Below are 18,898 nucleotides of genomic sequence, written 5' to 3' on the forward strand. Positions count from 1 at the left end.
GGAATCATGAAATAACGGAGCGGATTTGTGAATGAAACCTCAGATTGGAAACATCACTCCAGCACGCGCGAAAAGGACTCAATTCACAAAATGAAGCGGTCGACCTGAGATGCTTCCGATCTGCAGTTTTGTTTTACTTGTTTTTTCCCAGTTGAATTGGGAGCCGAATGCAAAACCCGCGTGCTTGCTTTCAGAAGATTTATTGTTTTTAATCGCGTTCTCTGTCCGAATGTTCAGAGGATTCGAAGAGCGTTAATGATCAGTCACCTGTCGGGTTTATCGTCTCGTTTACATCGGAGACAAGTGAACGGATTCAAGATAAGAACGCTCTTTGACAGGTCCTGCGATTTCCCGTTTGGAGACTTAAGGGACCCCTCGCTCCGGTGCCATTACGCGCACTGATGCGCACAGCTCCCCGGTGCTCCCAGTCGCATGGACGCGGGACGTGCACCCTAAAACCAGGCGTTATGAAAAAAAACATCAATTCATGAAGAAGCTGAAACCTACATCATGTTTTTCTGACTGGCATACATGTGTAGTACACGAGTACACTAGTGGGGTTGTAGTTTACCGCTGGTTTGTTGTTTTGTAAAATCATAGTGAGTATGAGACATAAACCGCCCATTCAAATGGCTCATCGTGTAGCATGACGCCATCATATGGACTGTGCACCCCCCCCCCCCTCTCCAATAACTCTGACCTCCTCCAGCATCCCCGTGCGTAATGCTGAACAGACCGACCCTCCGCGACCACGACCCGATGCGACTCCTCGACGCGAGGCACCTTCCGCAACTGATGTCCCTGGAGGACCATGAGCCCACCCTGGTGGAAGGGACCCTGGGGCCGCGCAACTCCACGCCGCCCGGGGAGGAGGGGGCTCCGGGTCAGCAGCACCAGTCCTTCCCCTGGGTGGCGACCCTGCTGGCCGGCGTCCTGATCACGACCATCGTGGTGGATGTTATCGGGAACCTGCTGGTCATCGTGTCCGTGTTCCGGAACAGGAAACTCAGGAAAGCAGGTTCGTCAGCTTCGGAGAAATATATTTTTATAAAATGCCTAAGAGGTGTTAACTTCTCATCTTCTGTATTTACATTGTTATGACCCTGATGCTGACCAGTCACTGATTCATGATTATCAATGACTTTATTACCCAACTTCAATTCTGAGGTTGCTTTAAGATGTTACTCTGAAAAAACATTTTTAAAAAGCATGATTTGATCAATTTAGTTATTACATGAATACAGTTTGAATTCGGTATTACAATAAATTTAAGACATTTTCCAAAAATAAATATTAAAATGACACGATAAATGAGAAATGATTATTGTTGAAGCTATATGCACCATTTAGGAGGCAGTCACACTGTCCAGCAATCCCATTGAGCCGCATTGATCACAAGTGTGTGTCTTTGCCTCTTCATTATGAGATTATAAACAGGAGAAATCAGGTTGGAGAAGTTGCAGAGACTCCGTTCTCTGTAACGTTTCTCCATCTTGAACACATCACCGCTCGATGTGCTTCTCAAGGACACTTTGACAGAATGTGTTTGCGGCTGCAGACGATCAGGAGCCAAACCTCGCGTGACATGTTGTAGTCTTGTAAAAGAAAAAAGAAAACGCAGCGCTGACAGAAGATTTGCCAGAGACAGTTGGGTCTCTCTGGACCAGTGAGGCTGAGAGATTGGCTTATTGGGTCAAAAGATTTCTGAAAACTAAAAGAAGTGACGCCATAGTTAGTGACTCACTGGAATCGATGTGTAAATCGAATAGTAGCCGCAGACTGAAGTGGACTACAAGCCTTCAAGAGCACTTCTGTGCATGAATAATCAGATTACTCAGGACCCCTCAAAGATACAGACAGAGAAATCAATCAATCCGGGGCTCCTTATTGTTATCCTTCACTCTGCTGAGCCATCTGGAGTAAATATCACATTAAAGCACTTAGTGAGGACGGGCACCTTCTTCATGCAGACAACACATAAATATCGATGAGCTTGTTGTTTTTGACGGTCTTTGCATCCCGGAGCAGTGAAGCCTGACTTCATGTCTAGCTGTCAATAACCCGCAGGCAGTAAGAATCAACTGGAGTTGGACTAGAGAGAAGACCCTGCACGGGGAAACCCTTTTACACCTTTGTGGTGAAAAAACAAAACCTTTTAACGTGAAAATGTTTCACTTTACTCACGTCGCTGCAGGAAGCGTCACGGCAGGTTTCATGTTTTTGCAGTTGTTGTGAAAAGAATACTGTTTTGTGAACGTCAGAATTTAAAGGTTTCAGAAAGTTACAGAAGTTGTTGAACACATCCGCCCTTATCCAACACTGGAAATGTGGAGGTGGGGTGTGTGTGTGTGTGTGTGTGTGTGTGTGTGTGTGTGTGTGTGTGTGTGTGTGTGTGTGTGTGTGTGTGTGTGTGTGTGTGTGTGTGTGTGTGTGTGTGTGTGTGTGTGTGTGTGTGTGCGGTTCTGAAGCTTTTGGACAATCTGACAAGCACTTCTGATGGAGTACACTGGCCCCTTGAGCGTGTGGAGAAAAACGTCTGCTGGAAAACACTGAAGGTCAAGTCATCTGTGTTTCTGCGGCGTTTTTCCAGGAGACCGTTCAGTGTTTCAGACGAATGCTGCACGCAGGACTATTTCACACAAAACACTTCGTGGGAATACATTTCACAAAAATCTGCTTTTTTTGGAGAGAAATAATAAAAGAAGAACGAGACAGCGGTGTGCGGCAGATAACTGTCAGCCAGCACCTGCCTATTGATGATCGCATCTTCTCCAATCTTACACATTTACTGATTCAGTTGCACATATTAGACACAACCGGGCTGAACGTGGCTGAAAAGTGAACGTTTGAGTTGTTTACAACCGTTTCAGCAGCAGAACAATGACTGTATTTCAATGCGAAGCCAGTCCTAAATACAAGTTGAAACACAGTCATTGAAATGACGTTGAAACAATGTCTATTTGTCGAAAAGATGTCCACAATTTAGTCAAAAGTGGCCTATTTTTACCGTGAACATCTACAGGACTTTGTGAACATCTTCATCTTCAAACTAGGACGTGAACGTCTTGATTGTCGAGTGATAAGATCCCAAATAAAGGGATCTTACGTCGGGAAAGCGCTGGATGTGAGCAGCGGGAGGCTGGAGTTGGCATTGTTTACAGCTTAATTATCTTTATCTCGGTCAGAGTTGATTTTGTGAAGCTGCAGCCTCCGATCGTCCCGTCACAGTGACGAATTAGCATCGCCCACAACGGCTCATTCCCTTTAGCTCGCCAAAGCCGTCCTTCAATCAAGTCATTTGTTTCTCCTGCTTTCCATCAATCCAGATTCCTGGAATCCCCGAGTGAGAATGCAACGATTGGAGGAGGGAAAACCGGATGAAGTGTTCGCCGTGCTCATTTATTCTTCCCGCCGCCTCCTCATTGATCTCATCTCCCTCCCTGTCCTCCATTTCGTTTTTTTAATCCCTCATCTTCTCATCTCAAGCCAACTCACTGCATCTCCAGTTCTCCTTCTTCAACCAGTCCCGCCTTCCTTGTCCTTTCCATTTGACTCATTCCTTTCGAGCTCTTCTTCTCTCTTTTCATCACCCTCCTCTCCTCTCCTCGCTCCTCTCCTGACCCGGCGGGTGTCTCATCTCTCCCATTGTCTCCTACCGGTGAACTTGTCTCTCCTCTCCTTCTTCCTTGTCCTCCCGTCTCATCCATGAATCTCCACCCGTCCATCTGCCCCGTCAGAGACGCGTCACCCGATCATCAGTGAAGTCCTGTCGCAGTTTATCTCGTCACCACATCTCGAACAAAACCGACACTTTCATTCAAAAACCTCCATTCCGAATAAAAATACTTATTTATACGTTCTAAGAGAACAATTCTATCGAAATAATATGTAACTGCATCTGAAAAAGCTAATGATCACGAGAACAATGGCCTTTGTGTTTTGCGTCGCCGGCTCCTGGCTGATTGCCCAAACTCACTGAATCCTAATGACTCGCGCGTGTCCTGCTGGAAATCCATTTGCCGAAACGTGAGTGAGTCAGACAGTTTTCATTGACTCTCTGGAGCATCACTGGTGGTTCTCCAGAGCAACCCACGTTAATGTCTTCTTACTGAGAGCAACATGGTGGCACCACGTGGGAACACTTCCGGAGTTATTTTAACCCAAACCACCGTCTTTTCCTCAACCCAACTAAATCGTTTTGTTGCCTAAACTTATAGTTTCCTGTGAATACGGAAGTATATTCTGAAAAGACTCGATGTGACGAGTGGAAAACAGACACGTGTGACTTTCGCACATGAAAAGTGTAAAAGGAGTAAACTTTTCTAAGATATATATATATATATATATATATGTATGTATATATATGTATATATATATGTGTATATATATGTATATATATGTATATATATATATATATATATGTATATATATGCTCCGATGACGAGCATCAAGAACAACTCTATAGAAACAGACCATCTTCTCTCTGATGGTCTCATGTATGGAAGTCTTATGGAGGATCAGGACTAAACTGAGACTGGTTCACAACCAGTTAAAAGTTCCTCAAATGTTTAACATGCAGTATCATTTCATGCTTTATCATGTGGTAGCCTTTATGTCCAAGACAGATGGTGACAAATGAAGTCATCTTGAATAAACAGCACTAAGCGGAGCAGCATCAAACCTTTGGCACCATCCAAACTTTGCTCCATAGCGGCTCCTAGTGGTCAGAAGGTTTTCTAAAACCTTCCGTGGGGACTTTGCAGTCAGCCGCATGCCTTTGCACCAGTTAATCTGCTCTTAAAGAACAGGATGATACATCATCTTACAGTCTGATGCATCATTTATTGAATGTGATAAATGTCGGCGGCTCCAAAGACGGAGTTTGGTCACTGTTGAGCGTTGGGATGGTGGGTGGTGTTACTCTCTGCTTCATGAGAAGTAAAGCTGAGCAGATGGTCGTTCTCTGGGTGTTTCTCTTAAGCCCGAACCAACCGACCCGACGGCTGGAAAGCAGCAGGAAGTGGCTGGTCTGCTTCTGTTAACTTACAGAAAAACAGGCTGATGTTGGTATCAGCAGCATTTGATTCTGTTGGTCTTCTTATGAATTTGAGGTCTGGCAGAGTTCATTTTCCCTTTAATAGATATTTCTTGTTAACGACAGACTTTAAGGGAACATGAGGAGTGAAATGTATTTCTTTCACATCATTAAACCTCTACAGCTTCAGCATCGGGCGACCGCTCTGCCTGAGTGGTCACAGCTGACCAGAGGGGAGAGAAACTCCCCTCTGGGCTTTTTAAAGATACGAACACCTGTTAAAGAACGCTGTACCTGCTCCAACACAACCAGTTAAAAGCTCCTCGCAGTAACTTTAAATATTAACGTGCATTTAAAATATTTGGCACTAAAATCAATAAATAATTATGATAAATAAAGTGACATCAATATTCCAATTATCTTTCCAGCCATAGTGGTGCAGCCCTGTACACAATAGTTCGACTCCCCGAACCGCAGAGAGAAAAGAGGGGCGTTACAACAACACCCCCCCGACATCACGTCTGATGAGGCTGACCCGATCCCAGACACCTGCACACGACCTCGTCCTGCAGCAGCACACCTGCCCGAGGATTCAGACGCTCTCTGTGATTTATGTTGATCTAATTCCCTTTAGCTGCTCGGGGGCTTCATCATGCAACAATCCTGCCTCATCTTTAACCTCACACCCTGACTCTGGAAATAAATTAGTCACATGAATTTCTTCTGGTTTATTGCGACTTCTTTGTTTGGTTTGTGGAACGTTTGTGGGAATTTGAACTCATGACCTCGGCCCTGAATGTGACCCTCTAAATACTCCCAACCTCAGTTTTAGAACCTCCAACTTCTCTCTACGATACTCCAGAAACGTCAGTCGAAAGGTTCACTCAAAGTGTTTTATATTTATTCCTGAACAAACCCAATCTACCCGTCTGTGGGCGGCAGCAGTGTTTGCTGTTGTACTTGAACAAAGTACAAGCAGCCGCAGCCAGAGCTGCCATCAGGATCACACACACACACACACACACACACACACACACACACACACACACACACACACACACACACAGAGATGCCAGCCTGGCCGAGCTTCTCCACGGAGACTTTGTTCTGAAGTGAGATGCTTCACTCTGTGTGTGTGTGTGTGTGTGTGTGTGTGTGTGTGTGTGTGTGTGTGTGTGTGTGTGTGTGTGTGTGTGTGTGTGTGTGTGTGTGTGTGTGTGTGTGTGTGTGAGAGTGAGACTAGAGGAGAGTTCACAGGGCTGATCCCTGTATTGAACAGATGAGCCGATTAGATTTTACAGCGACTTGCTGCATAAATTAGCATTTCAATGTTGAAAAAAGAGATGACTTTGAAACGACTGGAACTTCTCAGTGCGTTGAAGAGGCAAAAGATCACACCACACTGATAGAAATCTGTGCTCATCAATTCATCATTTGTTTTAATGAACCTGCTCATTAGCATAACTGGTTGTGCTTAATGGATCATTATGGAGCTTAGGTGTTGGTGAGAACTGTGAAGTCTGAAAGAGCGACACATGACTCACTGCACTCATTTAGTTTAAAGGAGTTTCCTTGTAAACAAACGTCATGTTCAGCGTCTCTCAGCAAACACATTGTTTGAGTTTTGACAAATGTGTTTGATGTTGTAAGTCTTCCTCCAATCCCTGACTTCATCGGCAGCTTGGCACATCGCTGCATATCTCGTGTATCATGTCACCCACTCATAGAAGAACAATGCCTTCGTGCTGTTCGGTAAACAAACAAAGAACTCCACAGGGAACCTTTACCTTTAAAGGAACAGTGTGCAACATTTAGGGGGATTCATTGGAAGCATTGGAATATAACATTTATAACTATGTTGAAACTAAGTGTTGTTTTTCCTTATTATTTTTTTCTACGAAGTTAACTTAATACAATTCTATTCAGTGTATATACTGTGCATTTTTATTACTTTATTTTCTTAAATTGAATAAGTCCTGCTCTGTTCTTTTATTATGTTGTATATGGTGTGCATTTTCCATAACCAATATTTTATTTTATTGTGTAACCTTGTTTGCTGCTGCCACAGACAAATTTCCCCTTGGGGATGAATGAAGTACTTTTCTATTCTATCTGTTTCCATTTGTTTTCTATTTTTGCTGACCTCGTTACTTTGTAGCGTTACTTTGTAGCGTTACTTTGTAGCGTTACTTTGTAGCGTTACTTTGTCGCGTTACTTTGTCGCGCTACGTTGTCACGCTACGTTGTCACGCTACGTTGTCACGCTACGTTGTCACGCTACGTTGTCACGCTACGTTGTCACGCTACGTTGTCACATTACTATGTTAACATAAAACCATGATGTTTTTATTTTTTACCTGAACCAAGTCGATTTGTGTCTTAAACCAAATTAATTATCTCACAACATAAGCACATCAATCATTGAAAAGCATTCATTAAACCTTCAGTAGCTAGCGTAGCATAGAAGAGCTAACAGTGTAAACGTACTCTGCTAATGTTAGCGCCGCAGGCTTTTTGACGTTTTAGAAACGTATATTTCCTTCCAACCTCTCCGAGTAACGAGTATCACCATCACAACGTTTAACAAGACTCGCTCCAAATCCACTAAACCAGCCTGAACATGAAGACCATCTGAAACCATTGATGAGAGTCAATGGAGCAGAGACTGATAGTTATCGGACCTTGGTCAGAGCTGGATGATGCTACGCTATGATTGGCCAGTCTGCGTTAGAGGGGCGGGCAAAGGACCAACTGTTGTGACATGTCACTAAAAGACAAAAAACAAAGTCATCTTCATGATGGTGCACCAGAGTGAGTAGGATTCATCCTCTGGGGAACATGAATATCGGCATCATGGCAATCCATCCAATAGCCGTTGAACCCAATGTGATGGACCGACCAGGCGTCGCCTGGATGAAGGGCCTTTTTAAACTTCAATGAAATCAGTTCACTTTTCTTTTGAGTAGAGTTTGTGGTAAATATATCTGAAATAGATACCAGCCTGCCATACTAATGCTGCACAGACGTGAGACAGATTAATGGAGGGAGCTTTGAACAATGGCTAAAAACGCTGACAGAGTTTCATTGGAATGCAGTACGATCCACTCGGGGCGACAGGCAAATGTAAAACCCTTAAATCGGGCCCTCAAACTTGATTTCCCCATGTGGGAGACCGTTACAGAAAACCAGCTGGGTCACAACTTTGTTATTGTCAAAGCATACAGTATTTGGCTAAGCGCTGTGGCTGGAATACAAACCAGTGTTTACCCTCCTCCTGGGGAACGAGAATGGTCCATCATTATGAACTTTATGTGTGAAATGCCTCAAGAAGAGTGCAGGTTATTGAACTGGAGCAGCTTGAGACAGTTGATTTCATTAGCCTCTAATGATGGTTGGGGCATTTAAGCGGCAGGGATGAAGTTTGGAGAGTAATGATCCAGATGCCAAAGGGGATTGGGATCCGACTGGGAGTCTGGCTTTTTGTTTTTTAGTTTGTTTTTACTCTATTTCTATCTCCTTCGATGACGTCCTGTTCCATTCCATGTTCCCTGTTTCTGTTTTGTTGTTCTGCTCCGTTTTTCTGTCAGAACTCGCTTCTTTCTTGACAAGTTGTTTTTACATTTGTTGGCGCCAAACCTTTCGTCTCTCACAAAAATACCAGAAAATATCCAACGTTGTTCTACTCTCAACCTAACTTGTTTTTTCTGAGTTCCTCATCAATTCATCTGTTGATTATCTTTAGGACTCATTCACTCATTAGAAATAGGGAAAAGTGCCCAATGTTACGTCATTAAAGTCTTCTTTTACCTGATCAAACGGCCAAAACACAAACATATTTGGTTCAACATGATACAAGAATGTTTGCTACATAAATGACTGGAATGAGACAAACAAGAATATTTGGGGGGAACTCACCTTTCCCATCTGTTCCGTTTACATTCCACGTCCCGATGACTGGTCTGTCTTCCTCTTCTGTCTGCAGGAAACGCCTTCGTGGTGAGCCTGGCTCTTGCCGACCTGGTGGTCGCCATCTATCCCTACCCGCTGGTGCTGACCGCCATTTTCCACGACGGCTGGATCGCCGGCTACATCCACTGTCAGATCAGCGGCTTCCTCATGGGCCTCAGCGTCATTGGCTCCATCTTCAACATCACGGGTATCGCAATCAACCGCTACTGCTACATCTGCCACAGCCTCAAGTACGACAAGCTCTTCTCCAACAGCAACACCATGTGCTACGTGGTGCTCGTCTGGGCGCTCACCATCCTCGCCATCGTGCCCAACTGGTTCGTGGAGTCGCTGCAGTATGACCCGCGGGTGTACTCCTGCACCTTCGCCCAGTCGGTCAGCTCGCTGTACACCATCGCGGTGGTGGTGGTGCACTTCATCCTGCCGATCAGCATCGTCAGCTACTGCTACCTGCGCATCTGGATCCTCGTCATCCAGGTGAGGAGGAGGGTCAAGCCGGACTCGCGGACGAAGATCAAGCCGCACGACCTCCCCAACTTTCTCACCATGTTCGTGGTGTTCGTGCTCTTCGCCGTCTGCTGGGCACCGCTGAACCTGATCGGCCTGGCGGTGGCGCTGGACTCCAGGCTGAGCCGGGCGATACCGGAGTGGCTGTTCACGGCCAGTTACTTCATGGCGTACTTCAACAGCTGCCTCAACGCCGTCGTCTACGGCGTCCTGAACCACAACTTCAGGAAGGAGTACAAGAGGATCGTCCTGATCATCTTCAAGTTTCACTGCTGAGATGATGCGCTGATGGGGTGGCGTCATCCTCTACTTTTGTGACAAGAAAATACTGTTAACATACCTGCAAACTTGTCACTTTTCAGCGAAATTCGCCATTTTGAATCAAAATGTATCATCCACGTGAATCGTGTAGATCCGTAGAGTTTTTTTTGGGGGGCGGGGGTCTGGCCAGCCAGCATTTCTCAGATTGGAGTGAGCCGAGGAGAAAAGGTGATGTTGTGATCTTCACAATAAAACATCTTTGAGTCTTGGCCAATCAGTGTTAAGATGACGACACCGTCTCCATTTCCCTCCGTTAAAGTTCAAGTTACGTTATGTTCCGTTACCGTTCAGACTTGCTGGGTTAAGTTAACGTTCACTGCATGCGGAACTTTGTCCACTGTTAACGTTCGCCAGTATCGCAATTTAGAAGGAAAAAACGTAACGTGATGAAACATGCACATGCTCCAAAGAGATGAACTACAGCAACAAGGGCTCACGTGCCCTCTCATCACACTGTTCACTGTAATGACCACAGCCAGTGGACCAACACTCCCATGTTGCTCCCAAGAACCCTGAAGTAATGAGAGGGTTAGGGTGCCTGTACCTTCACTTCAGTGGGTTGCTAATGCAGAGGTGTGTATAGATCACAGCCATTATTTTACTCTTGATAAGGTACCTTAGTCAGAGTAGATTATCATTTTCATTTAAATAATTGAACTGGGTTGAATGCATATTAATTGCAAATAGAAGATAGGCCACAGTTCTAACAGCTTTACAGTAACCGTGGAAGTTAATATGAAGCCATACAGTAACAGGGTTCAATGAAAACTAATCACTTTATTTGTACAGGCGATGGTTCTCACGACTCTCGCTATCTTTGTTTTTATATGGTATGAGAGAGAGAACTTTAATAGCTGGAGGTGAAGAGGAGGAGGAGGAGGAGGGAGACAAAGTGAAACAAATGGAGCCATACAGAGTTGTCAGTGATGCCTGAGACTTGAACTTGAGAGACTTTCTAAGTTCAAGAGGGGGAGGCGGAGACTAGAGGGAGTAACTTAGTAATTAGCTTTATCACTCTTTCCTTTGATAATGAAGTCATGAATTACTCGTCAAATGAAAAAGTCCTTACTTATGTTTTTAACAACTTCATACTTTAATTTGTTGCTGGGTTCTTTGTGATCAACTTCTTCCACCTCATTTATTTTGATGCATGAAATCTTCTTTGAACTATTTCAAGATGGAATGTTTTTAGGATGTCAACGCTGTTTCTGTTTCCACAGAAGGGAAATGTGACCGGTGCTGTTCTGAAGGCTGTTATTGAACAGAATAACAAATCGGTGCTTTATAGGAATACCAAGTAGATATACCTTTGAATCAATGCATGATTAGAAAGGTGACGTGCACATTGTGAAACATCAAGATTTAACATGAACTGTGATAGAAGCGGACAATCTTCTTGGCTTTAGTTCTTGTTGACACTAATAATCTTGATATTTTAACCAAACACTCTCACTGGGACAAAAGAAAACGATGAAAGGATGCCGGACAGAGATGAGTACTTCAGTTCAGTGCAAAAAAAACTCGTGAAAGTTATTTTTGTTCTTCGGGACCGGAGTTGCCGACTTGACTTTAAGTACCGACATCTGGGACCGAGACCTCAAGAGTTTTTTTCCGCTGTGGTGAAAGCCGTCGGTGGTGTTTCGTGTCTTTTATCCTTTCTCACCTCATTGTCCTCTTCTATCTGGGACAAGAACAGCACACCCTGATCCAATATGAAGACTTTTTCTCACATCTGGAGGTGTCTGTGTGTGTTTTCGGACACTTAAACCTGAGTGGAAAGAACAGACAAAAACACGGTGTCTCTGCCGTTCAGAAGCAATACTGTGTGGACTGTTTATTTCTAACTTAAAACATCAAAGCTGTTCATTTCAGTTCCCTCGGCGCTCACATACTGCGCTGCATTACACATCAAACACCCTCCAGCAGCGAGTGCATTTACTTTACACTTCATCTTTGAATTTTAAACATGACAATGAGAGAGAGATGGTAAAATGAGTAATGAAGTTCTGAACAGTATTCTGACCGCATCGCTGTGTTTCACACTCCTGGAAAGTGGAGGCTGACTGTTGCATAATGTACGAGTTAGCGAGGTGTTGCTGCTGCATTTTAATGAGCCCTGTGTGTGTGTGTGTGTGTGTGTGTGTGTGTGTGTGTGTGGATCAGGCTGTTCTGGGACCAGTTCTTCCCCAATAGGAAAGGTCCACCAAGGTCCTCAAACAGGGCCAGGTGCTGGAGGGAATGTGTGTGCATGTCTTTGTTCCAATTTTGTGCCAAAATGTTGCCGGTCCCAAACCCAAGAATGAACATGTTTGTTTCCCAAACTGCCAAACTCTTCATTGAACTGATTAACATGGAAATTCAAACCCAATCGACAGGTTTGAATTTCTTTCATTGAAAGCATTAGTTTGGCATTTTGGGAAATGCGTTTCTTTTCATTGTCTTGGCGACAGTTAGATAACGTCAGTACCACTGTCATGTCTGTCCGTCAAAGCTGGGATCTGATTAGCTTAGCTTAGCATAAAGACTGGAAGCTAATAGAAACAGCTAGCCTGGCTCTGTCAAGTAAAACATCACATAAATACAAACTCATATTGTTGAGCTTTCCACCCTGCTACCAGTCTTCATGCTAAGCTAAGCTAATGGACAAATATATCTTTTCATATTTTCTTTGATATTTCAGCAGAATTAGCGAAATATACTTCGACTGTTTGTATGTGATTATTCTCTTAAAAAATATCTATAATATAAGAATGCAATATTATTATTATTATATTATTAAAATGTTTATTCAATTGGAATTTGAGTTGGTTCAGTTATCACATGGACACAGTATGGACTTTCAGTTACATGTTTTACCTGATAGAACTTTGTTTCTGCTATTTTTAAGTATAATAGTGAACTGTCAAACTCAAATTGTTGTAAACAATTGTTTACAACTGCATAAATGACTATTATCTATATTATTAGACATATAATCATTGAACTATATTAAAACAAGGGTTGTAGACGTCTCCAAACTTTGGCCCAGATTTGATCCAAGCAGAAATCTGTTCACCGTGTCCACTGAGTGATGAAGGCGAGTCATCTGTGGAGGTGAAGCAGAAACACGCGTTTCCCTCGCCTTCATTTGAAAGTTAAAAAGTTAATGTTAAATTAAAGCGTGAGTTAATAAGAGAATATTGATGTGAATTTACATCCACTGGACCTGATTTAATAAATCAAACCACGGTGTTCGTCAGAAGAACTTGTTGAGGACAGAAGCAGATCGAATCGGCCCGCTGAGGCTCGAAAAGATGCCGGCCTTTACACGTAGTGGCCTTTTTTCCTTCTTTTAAGCGCTAAAAACCAATGGACTGAGCTTGTTGTTGTGTTTGAAAAGAATATATATATATATATATATATAGATATTAAAGATTTTAAATAAAATATAAAAACAAAGTGTCTGTGCCTCTCGCATTGGAAGCCGACGGTCGGTGAGAATGTAGCCGGCTTCCTTTCACACGCTGCTTTTTGCACATCGCCTTGAAGAATGTTTCCTGTGAATGTCTGTAACGCTGACGAGACAAAAAGCCCCGAAAAACATGTCTTAATAAAAAGAAGGTTCACTGTGAGCCGCCTGCCGCTTGATTGTTTCTAACTGTGTTTAATATAAAGGAAAGACACAACGTTCCTTCAGCTCTGTCACAGGATTGTTCATGTTGAAAACACACAGTTTCACATCAACAGTGAGTGAGAAGGTATTGTGAGAGTTGCTGGTGCATTCGGATGCTAACTCTTGTCTGTGCACCAAGTTCAGAGCTGGAGGCAGTTAGCTTCTCTAACTGTGTTTCTGGAGTCCCACTTTTAAGAAACAATTACTTCACAGATTCATGGTTCTGCAGCAAATGTGCATGTGAACATTCTTGTCCATTTTCTACGTCACCTTGTGACGATTATGGCCAAAAACGTTTGTTTGAGCAAAGCCTCATCCGTCTGAAACAAAACATACGATTGTCCTTTCCAAATAGCATGAAAACTGATATTTGGTGATTCACAGAGAACTGAAGCAAATGAGAGAAAAATGCCCAAAACAATCAGACGTTCCTGTGCGGACGAAAGCATCCGTTAAACTTCAAAAGCCACCGAACACTTTTCAATGAGAAGTGGCTTTGTGTTGGCCTCCAGAGAGTGAGAAAGAGCCTGTATTCAGCCAAAAACAACAGAAATTCAGAACATAAATCAAGTTAAGGTGTGCATGCTATTAATTAACTGAGTGTTTATTTGCAACCCGTTGAGACAAACGGCAGCATTTTGGCTATTTACACCCGGCCAAGTAGAATATGCTGCTTTATTTAGCTTTACAAGATAGTTAACGAGCTAGAAAGCCGTTTCTGGCAGAACATTTAGTCCACTTCTTCGATTCAGTCTGTGGCTGTAAATAGATGAAAGAGCAGCAGATTAGACCAGAGATCAGAGGACAGGAGTCGATGTCAGGATGGGTGGACGAGTTCTCCGGCACCGAATGAAATGTATTTATTCATCTTTATGTTAAATAGTACGAATCACCCAAAGCTGCACTTTGCAAAGAACCCAGAGGACCTGAGATTAGCTCCAGACTTTGTCGGGTCCTGGGTCTAGATACTGACTCCACCTGCAGCTCACCTGCAGCCCCTGGTGTGTGTGTGTGTGTGTGTGTGTAGGTGTGTGTAGGTGTGTGTGTGATTGCAGGAGTGGAGACAGGTGTGTGAGAGTCAGGCAACCAGCTGTCATTTATTTAGTCCTCATTAACTTATTCAGTGGAAGTTTTACATATTTGAAATGAATTAAAAACCATTTGAGAGTTGAGAGAGTTAAGTGGACTGTTTTCCTGCCTGATTAACCTGAATAAATAAAGATTATAATGGAAAACATCATGACATAAACATGAATCAGACCTCAGTCACATGAAAACATCTCTTCCCGTCTCGCTCCTCGTTGCTCCGATGATCCTCAAACGGTTTAATCGTCTTAAAGTGTTCCATGTGACCAGAGTAACCTGCTGCCCAAAGATTTTAGTTGAGCGCGTGATGAGTCATCAAACATTTGAAACCATTTCACAGAGGAAGAAAACACTTTTTAATGTGGATTTGATATATATATATATATCGATATATATATCTGAGCTCTGCAGCTGGATGAAAATGTGACTGTCATGGCCCATAAACAGACAAACCCGGTCTGTTTTCTTTTTCCCGGCCTAAAACTGGAGGTGAGATGGGAACTACTCGTCATCTGAGAAGAGAAGAAGAAACGTGAAGTCGTGACAGTAAATAAACCTCAGATGGTATCTATTCACCCTGTGCAGGCCTGCATATAATCTAATATGCACAGTAGCTGTACGTCAGAGAGTCCCCTGCTTCCCACTCGGGTTTATGAAATTCCATCTGAGCTTTATGGAGGAAAATGAACCCCAACGGACCTTCTTCTTCTTCTTCTTCTTCTTCTTCTTCTTCTTCCCGAAGCAGCCAGCCTCCCTCTCCTCTGCATCAATCAGGCAGCAGACAGGATTACTCGCACTTCTTGTGCCAACCGAGCAGATGTGAAAGCAGCTCAGCCTCAGAGCTCCAAGGTCTCTTATTTGGCTTAAATTTAGATTCTGCAGACTTAAAGGCTCACAAACTGGCATCACATAGTCCCCCCCCCCCCCCTGCTGCGAGGGTGAGCTCATGTTGTTGACGGCAATACACATGAATGTCTTAATATTTACACAAATAATGGAAAAATCTCAACCAGAAAAGTCAGAATCACACATTTTATAAACATGCACACATTCTGAAATCTGAAGTCTAAAAACGTAAGAATAATTGGAAAAACTGAAGTCGGCAACAAGTTGTAGAAACCATTGAACTCACGACGGCCTTCCTCCAGCTATTAACCCCGGAGATGTAATTATTCGGCCACAGCCACAAGCGCGTCTTCATGCATTTATCCGTCTGCATTCGGACGGGTAACAAATAACTTATTTTAAGAAATGTAAAAAAACAATGAAACTTTAAACAGACGTTTAATTTAGTTTCTCTGCCCGCAGTCTGTCCTCCCGTGTGAAGCTGTGAGGAGATTCAAGAAGTCACTGAACAAGAGTGATTTCTTTCTTAGTCAATCATTTACACCCCAAAATGTTCCTTTAAAGGTGCTAAAGCTGTATTTGACACTTGACGTGAGAATGTTGTCATGTGACGCTACTTCCACATCTATATAAGTTGTGAAACTACTTATTTTAACCCAAATCATGATCATTTATTCAACTAACCAAGTCGTCTTGTTGACCTGTCAATCACCGTGTAGTCCCGCCCTAAAGCATCCCCTGCTTTATGGTCTGTGTGACTCTAAATGGACCATAATGTACTAAATGAACATCATGCTGTATTGAAGAAGACTTGAAACTAGAGATTGAGACATAAACTCATGTTTACAATGTTTACTGAGGTAATAAATCAAGAGAGAAGTAGTCATTTTCTATAGACTTCTATACAACCAGAGGAGTCGCCCCCTGGTGGACACTAGAGAGAATGCAGCTTTAACACATGAAGCATGTTCATAATCTGACATAAAAACACTGCTGTTGTCCACACGGGGCACCAAAATCAACACACGACAGTAGCTTTAAGAAAACAAGAACGTTTTTAGCAGCAACCAAAGAAAGGAAAAAAAGACAGGAAAGCACACTGGGATATTTTTGAATGTTATTTATTCATGAAGGAATTAAAACACATAACCCTTAAAACATCAATTTAGCACTCTTCATTTCTTAATTGATCAAATCTCAAACATCTGTAGAGTGCAGCTTTTTAAACCGTTGGCCTCGGAGAACTCGGAGAATTAATTCTCTTTGGGTAGCTGCACATCTTCATCATCCTCATAAAGTGTCCAGTGGAGAAAATCTCAAACTATTTTCAATATATACACACACACACATACACACACATACATATATAAGGAAACAGGAGAAAAATGGGTAAATAAAATGAGATTTAACATCGTGTGTGTGGACAGCTACAACAAATGGATATATTCACAAAAGCGACTTACGCTGTGATTTAAATCAGCAGCTTCACACATGAGGCTCACAGCTGAGCTCAGGAACAAGCCGTCCGTATGCGGCCACACAAACACTGAAGACTTTCTTTAAAGTCTGATATATTTATTAGTTTTGTTGAGAAAAGGTGATTTTTGTTCTGGGTTGAGCATCAGTGAGATTTATTTATCTGGTTTTTAATAAAATCCTGGTTTCGTGTTTGTGCAAAAATGGCAAACAAAACATGTAGACTGTAAAAAAAAAGAAAAAAAGGAAAAAAAAAAGCTTTTAAAAATCTAATATACAGTAAAATATAAATATTCATGAACGAGTTCGATGTCTATTTGCCCTTTGAGTTTTTCTTGAGCCAGATGTTCCAGCGTTTTGTGATTTTGGGAGTTTTGCGAGGACAACAGAAACGCTGCGCTTTGAAGTAATCGTGTTGCTTTTATGTACATCAAGAATCATTTTCTCCAGTATCTCATGAGTACAACGTCATACTTCTTCCTTTAATAAGTATAAAAGTGTGTGATTTACTTCCACACTTTAGAGTTATATTGTACACACTCTGCATGGACACGTGTAACCCCGCTGTCAGGATCTGATGAGTGAAATACTACGGAAGCCCTGAGCGGCCAGCAGTGAGGAAAAATAAAATATGGTGATTCATTTACCAAGTCTGATGTAAATCATTTTATCTCCGGTGTTTACGACTAAAGAAGAGGTGACAACTAAATAAATCATATATCAATATCATGTTCGATGATTGTTTTCTTTAACCGTTGTAATACTAATTTTGGCCACAAGAGGCTGAAGTTCACCGCCGCCACCAGCGCGTTCTGGGACAGAGCACTCGTGTTTTCTCTAACAGTAGATGAGGAAGGAAAGACACAACACTAACGTTAAGTGCCTTGTGTTTAAAGTGCATGGAGAAATTTGGCCCTCTGGGGCTTCCATACTTCCAATTCCTAATTGAAGCAGTGTCCAATAAAAAACATTTTGATACTCAACCCTTTCATTGTTCTACGTTTGGTTAAGTTACCGTTACTTGATTTAAAGTCTGTGTGTCGTCAAAGTAGTGCTGAATAAGGCAGAAATCAAAGTGCGACAAAAATAATCAGATGTTTCTCTAAAGGAGGAGTTTGATGGTCTAAAACAGGGGTGTCAAACATACGGCAACGTAATTTTATGTGGCCCGCGAATCCGCCCGGCAAAAAAAAAAAATGAAAAGTTAGATGTGAAAATAAAAATATCCCCATGGTCGACATTATGAGATAGAAAGTCGAAGTCATGCGACAGCATGTTGTCTGTGTGCCGACATTAAAACTGTCACAACAGGTGGACAGGAGATGCAACAACCCATAAAGAGGATTTCCAACAAGTGATCGTGCCGTTCTCAACATACGTACTTCTCTGTACTTGTAAACTCGTGGACTTGTGAAACGTCATCAGTCTCAGCCCAAGTACTGTTCCAATTCAAAGTTCACATCGAGCCAAGCACGGCCCTAATGCCCGGATGTGGCTCCGCCCATTTTACTGGGGACGCATCGGAGGTGACTTGTCTGTACTTGGGACAGCCAAATATCCCAGAATGCATTTTTACCAGCAACAGGAAACAATGGCAGAGGAGAAATCACACAACTGGAAGTTGAAACTTTCGAAATACTACTGTTGTTAAATCACAGAAAATCATTTTAGGATGTTTTGAGGCGAGAAGTTAGTTGTTTAAGCACCAAATCTGTGGTCGGTTTGTCAATATATATATACACATATACATATATATATACATACATATATATATATACATACATATACATATATATACATATATATACATACATACATATACATATACACATATACATATATATACATATACACATATATATATATATACATATATATACATATATACATATACATATATACATATATACACATCTATATATACACATATACATATACACATATACATATATATATACATATATATATATATATTATGATTTGAAATGAAAACCAAAACAGCAGGG

At 42.3% G+C, this 18,898-nt stretch overlaps 1 protein-coding gene across 1 annotated transcript; it reads left to right on the top strand.

Moving 5' to 3' along the window:
• The first annotated feature begins 635 nt into the window (after positions 1 to 635).
• mtnr1al (melatonin receptor type 1A like) lies at positions 636 to 13,400 on the top strand. Its single transcript, XM_079269145.1, has 2 exons — positions 636 to 1,018; positions 9,018 to 13,400. The coding sequence occupies exons 1-2, from the start codon at positions 724 to 726 to the stop codon at positions 9,785 to 9,787; spliced, it is 1,065 nt and encodes a 354-aa protein (XP_079125271.1). The 5' UTR covers positions 636 to 723; the 3' UTR covers positions 9,788 to 13,400.
• The last annotated feature ends 5,498 nt before the right edge of the window (positions 13,401 to 18,898 follow it).

Source organism: Melanostigma gelatinosum, assembly GCF_949748355.1.
Source record: "Melanostigma gelatinosum genome assembly, chromosome: 5".
NCBI classification, from domain to species: domain Eukaryota; kingdom Metazoa; phylum Chordata; class Actinopteri; order Perciformes; family Zoarcidae; genus Melanostigma; species Melanostigma gelatinosum.

What these genes read in the sequence shown, in the direction of transcription:
- mtnr1al (XM_079269145.1), top strand. Translation starts at nt 724, where the DNA reads ATGCTGAACAGACCGACCCTCCGCGACCACGACCCGATGCGACTCCTC. An exon ending in CAGGAAACTCAGGAAAGCAG is followed by an intron (nt 1,019 to 9,017) that starts GTTCGTCAGCTT and finishes TTCTGTCTGCAG; the next exon opens with GAAACGCCTTCGTGGTGAGC.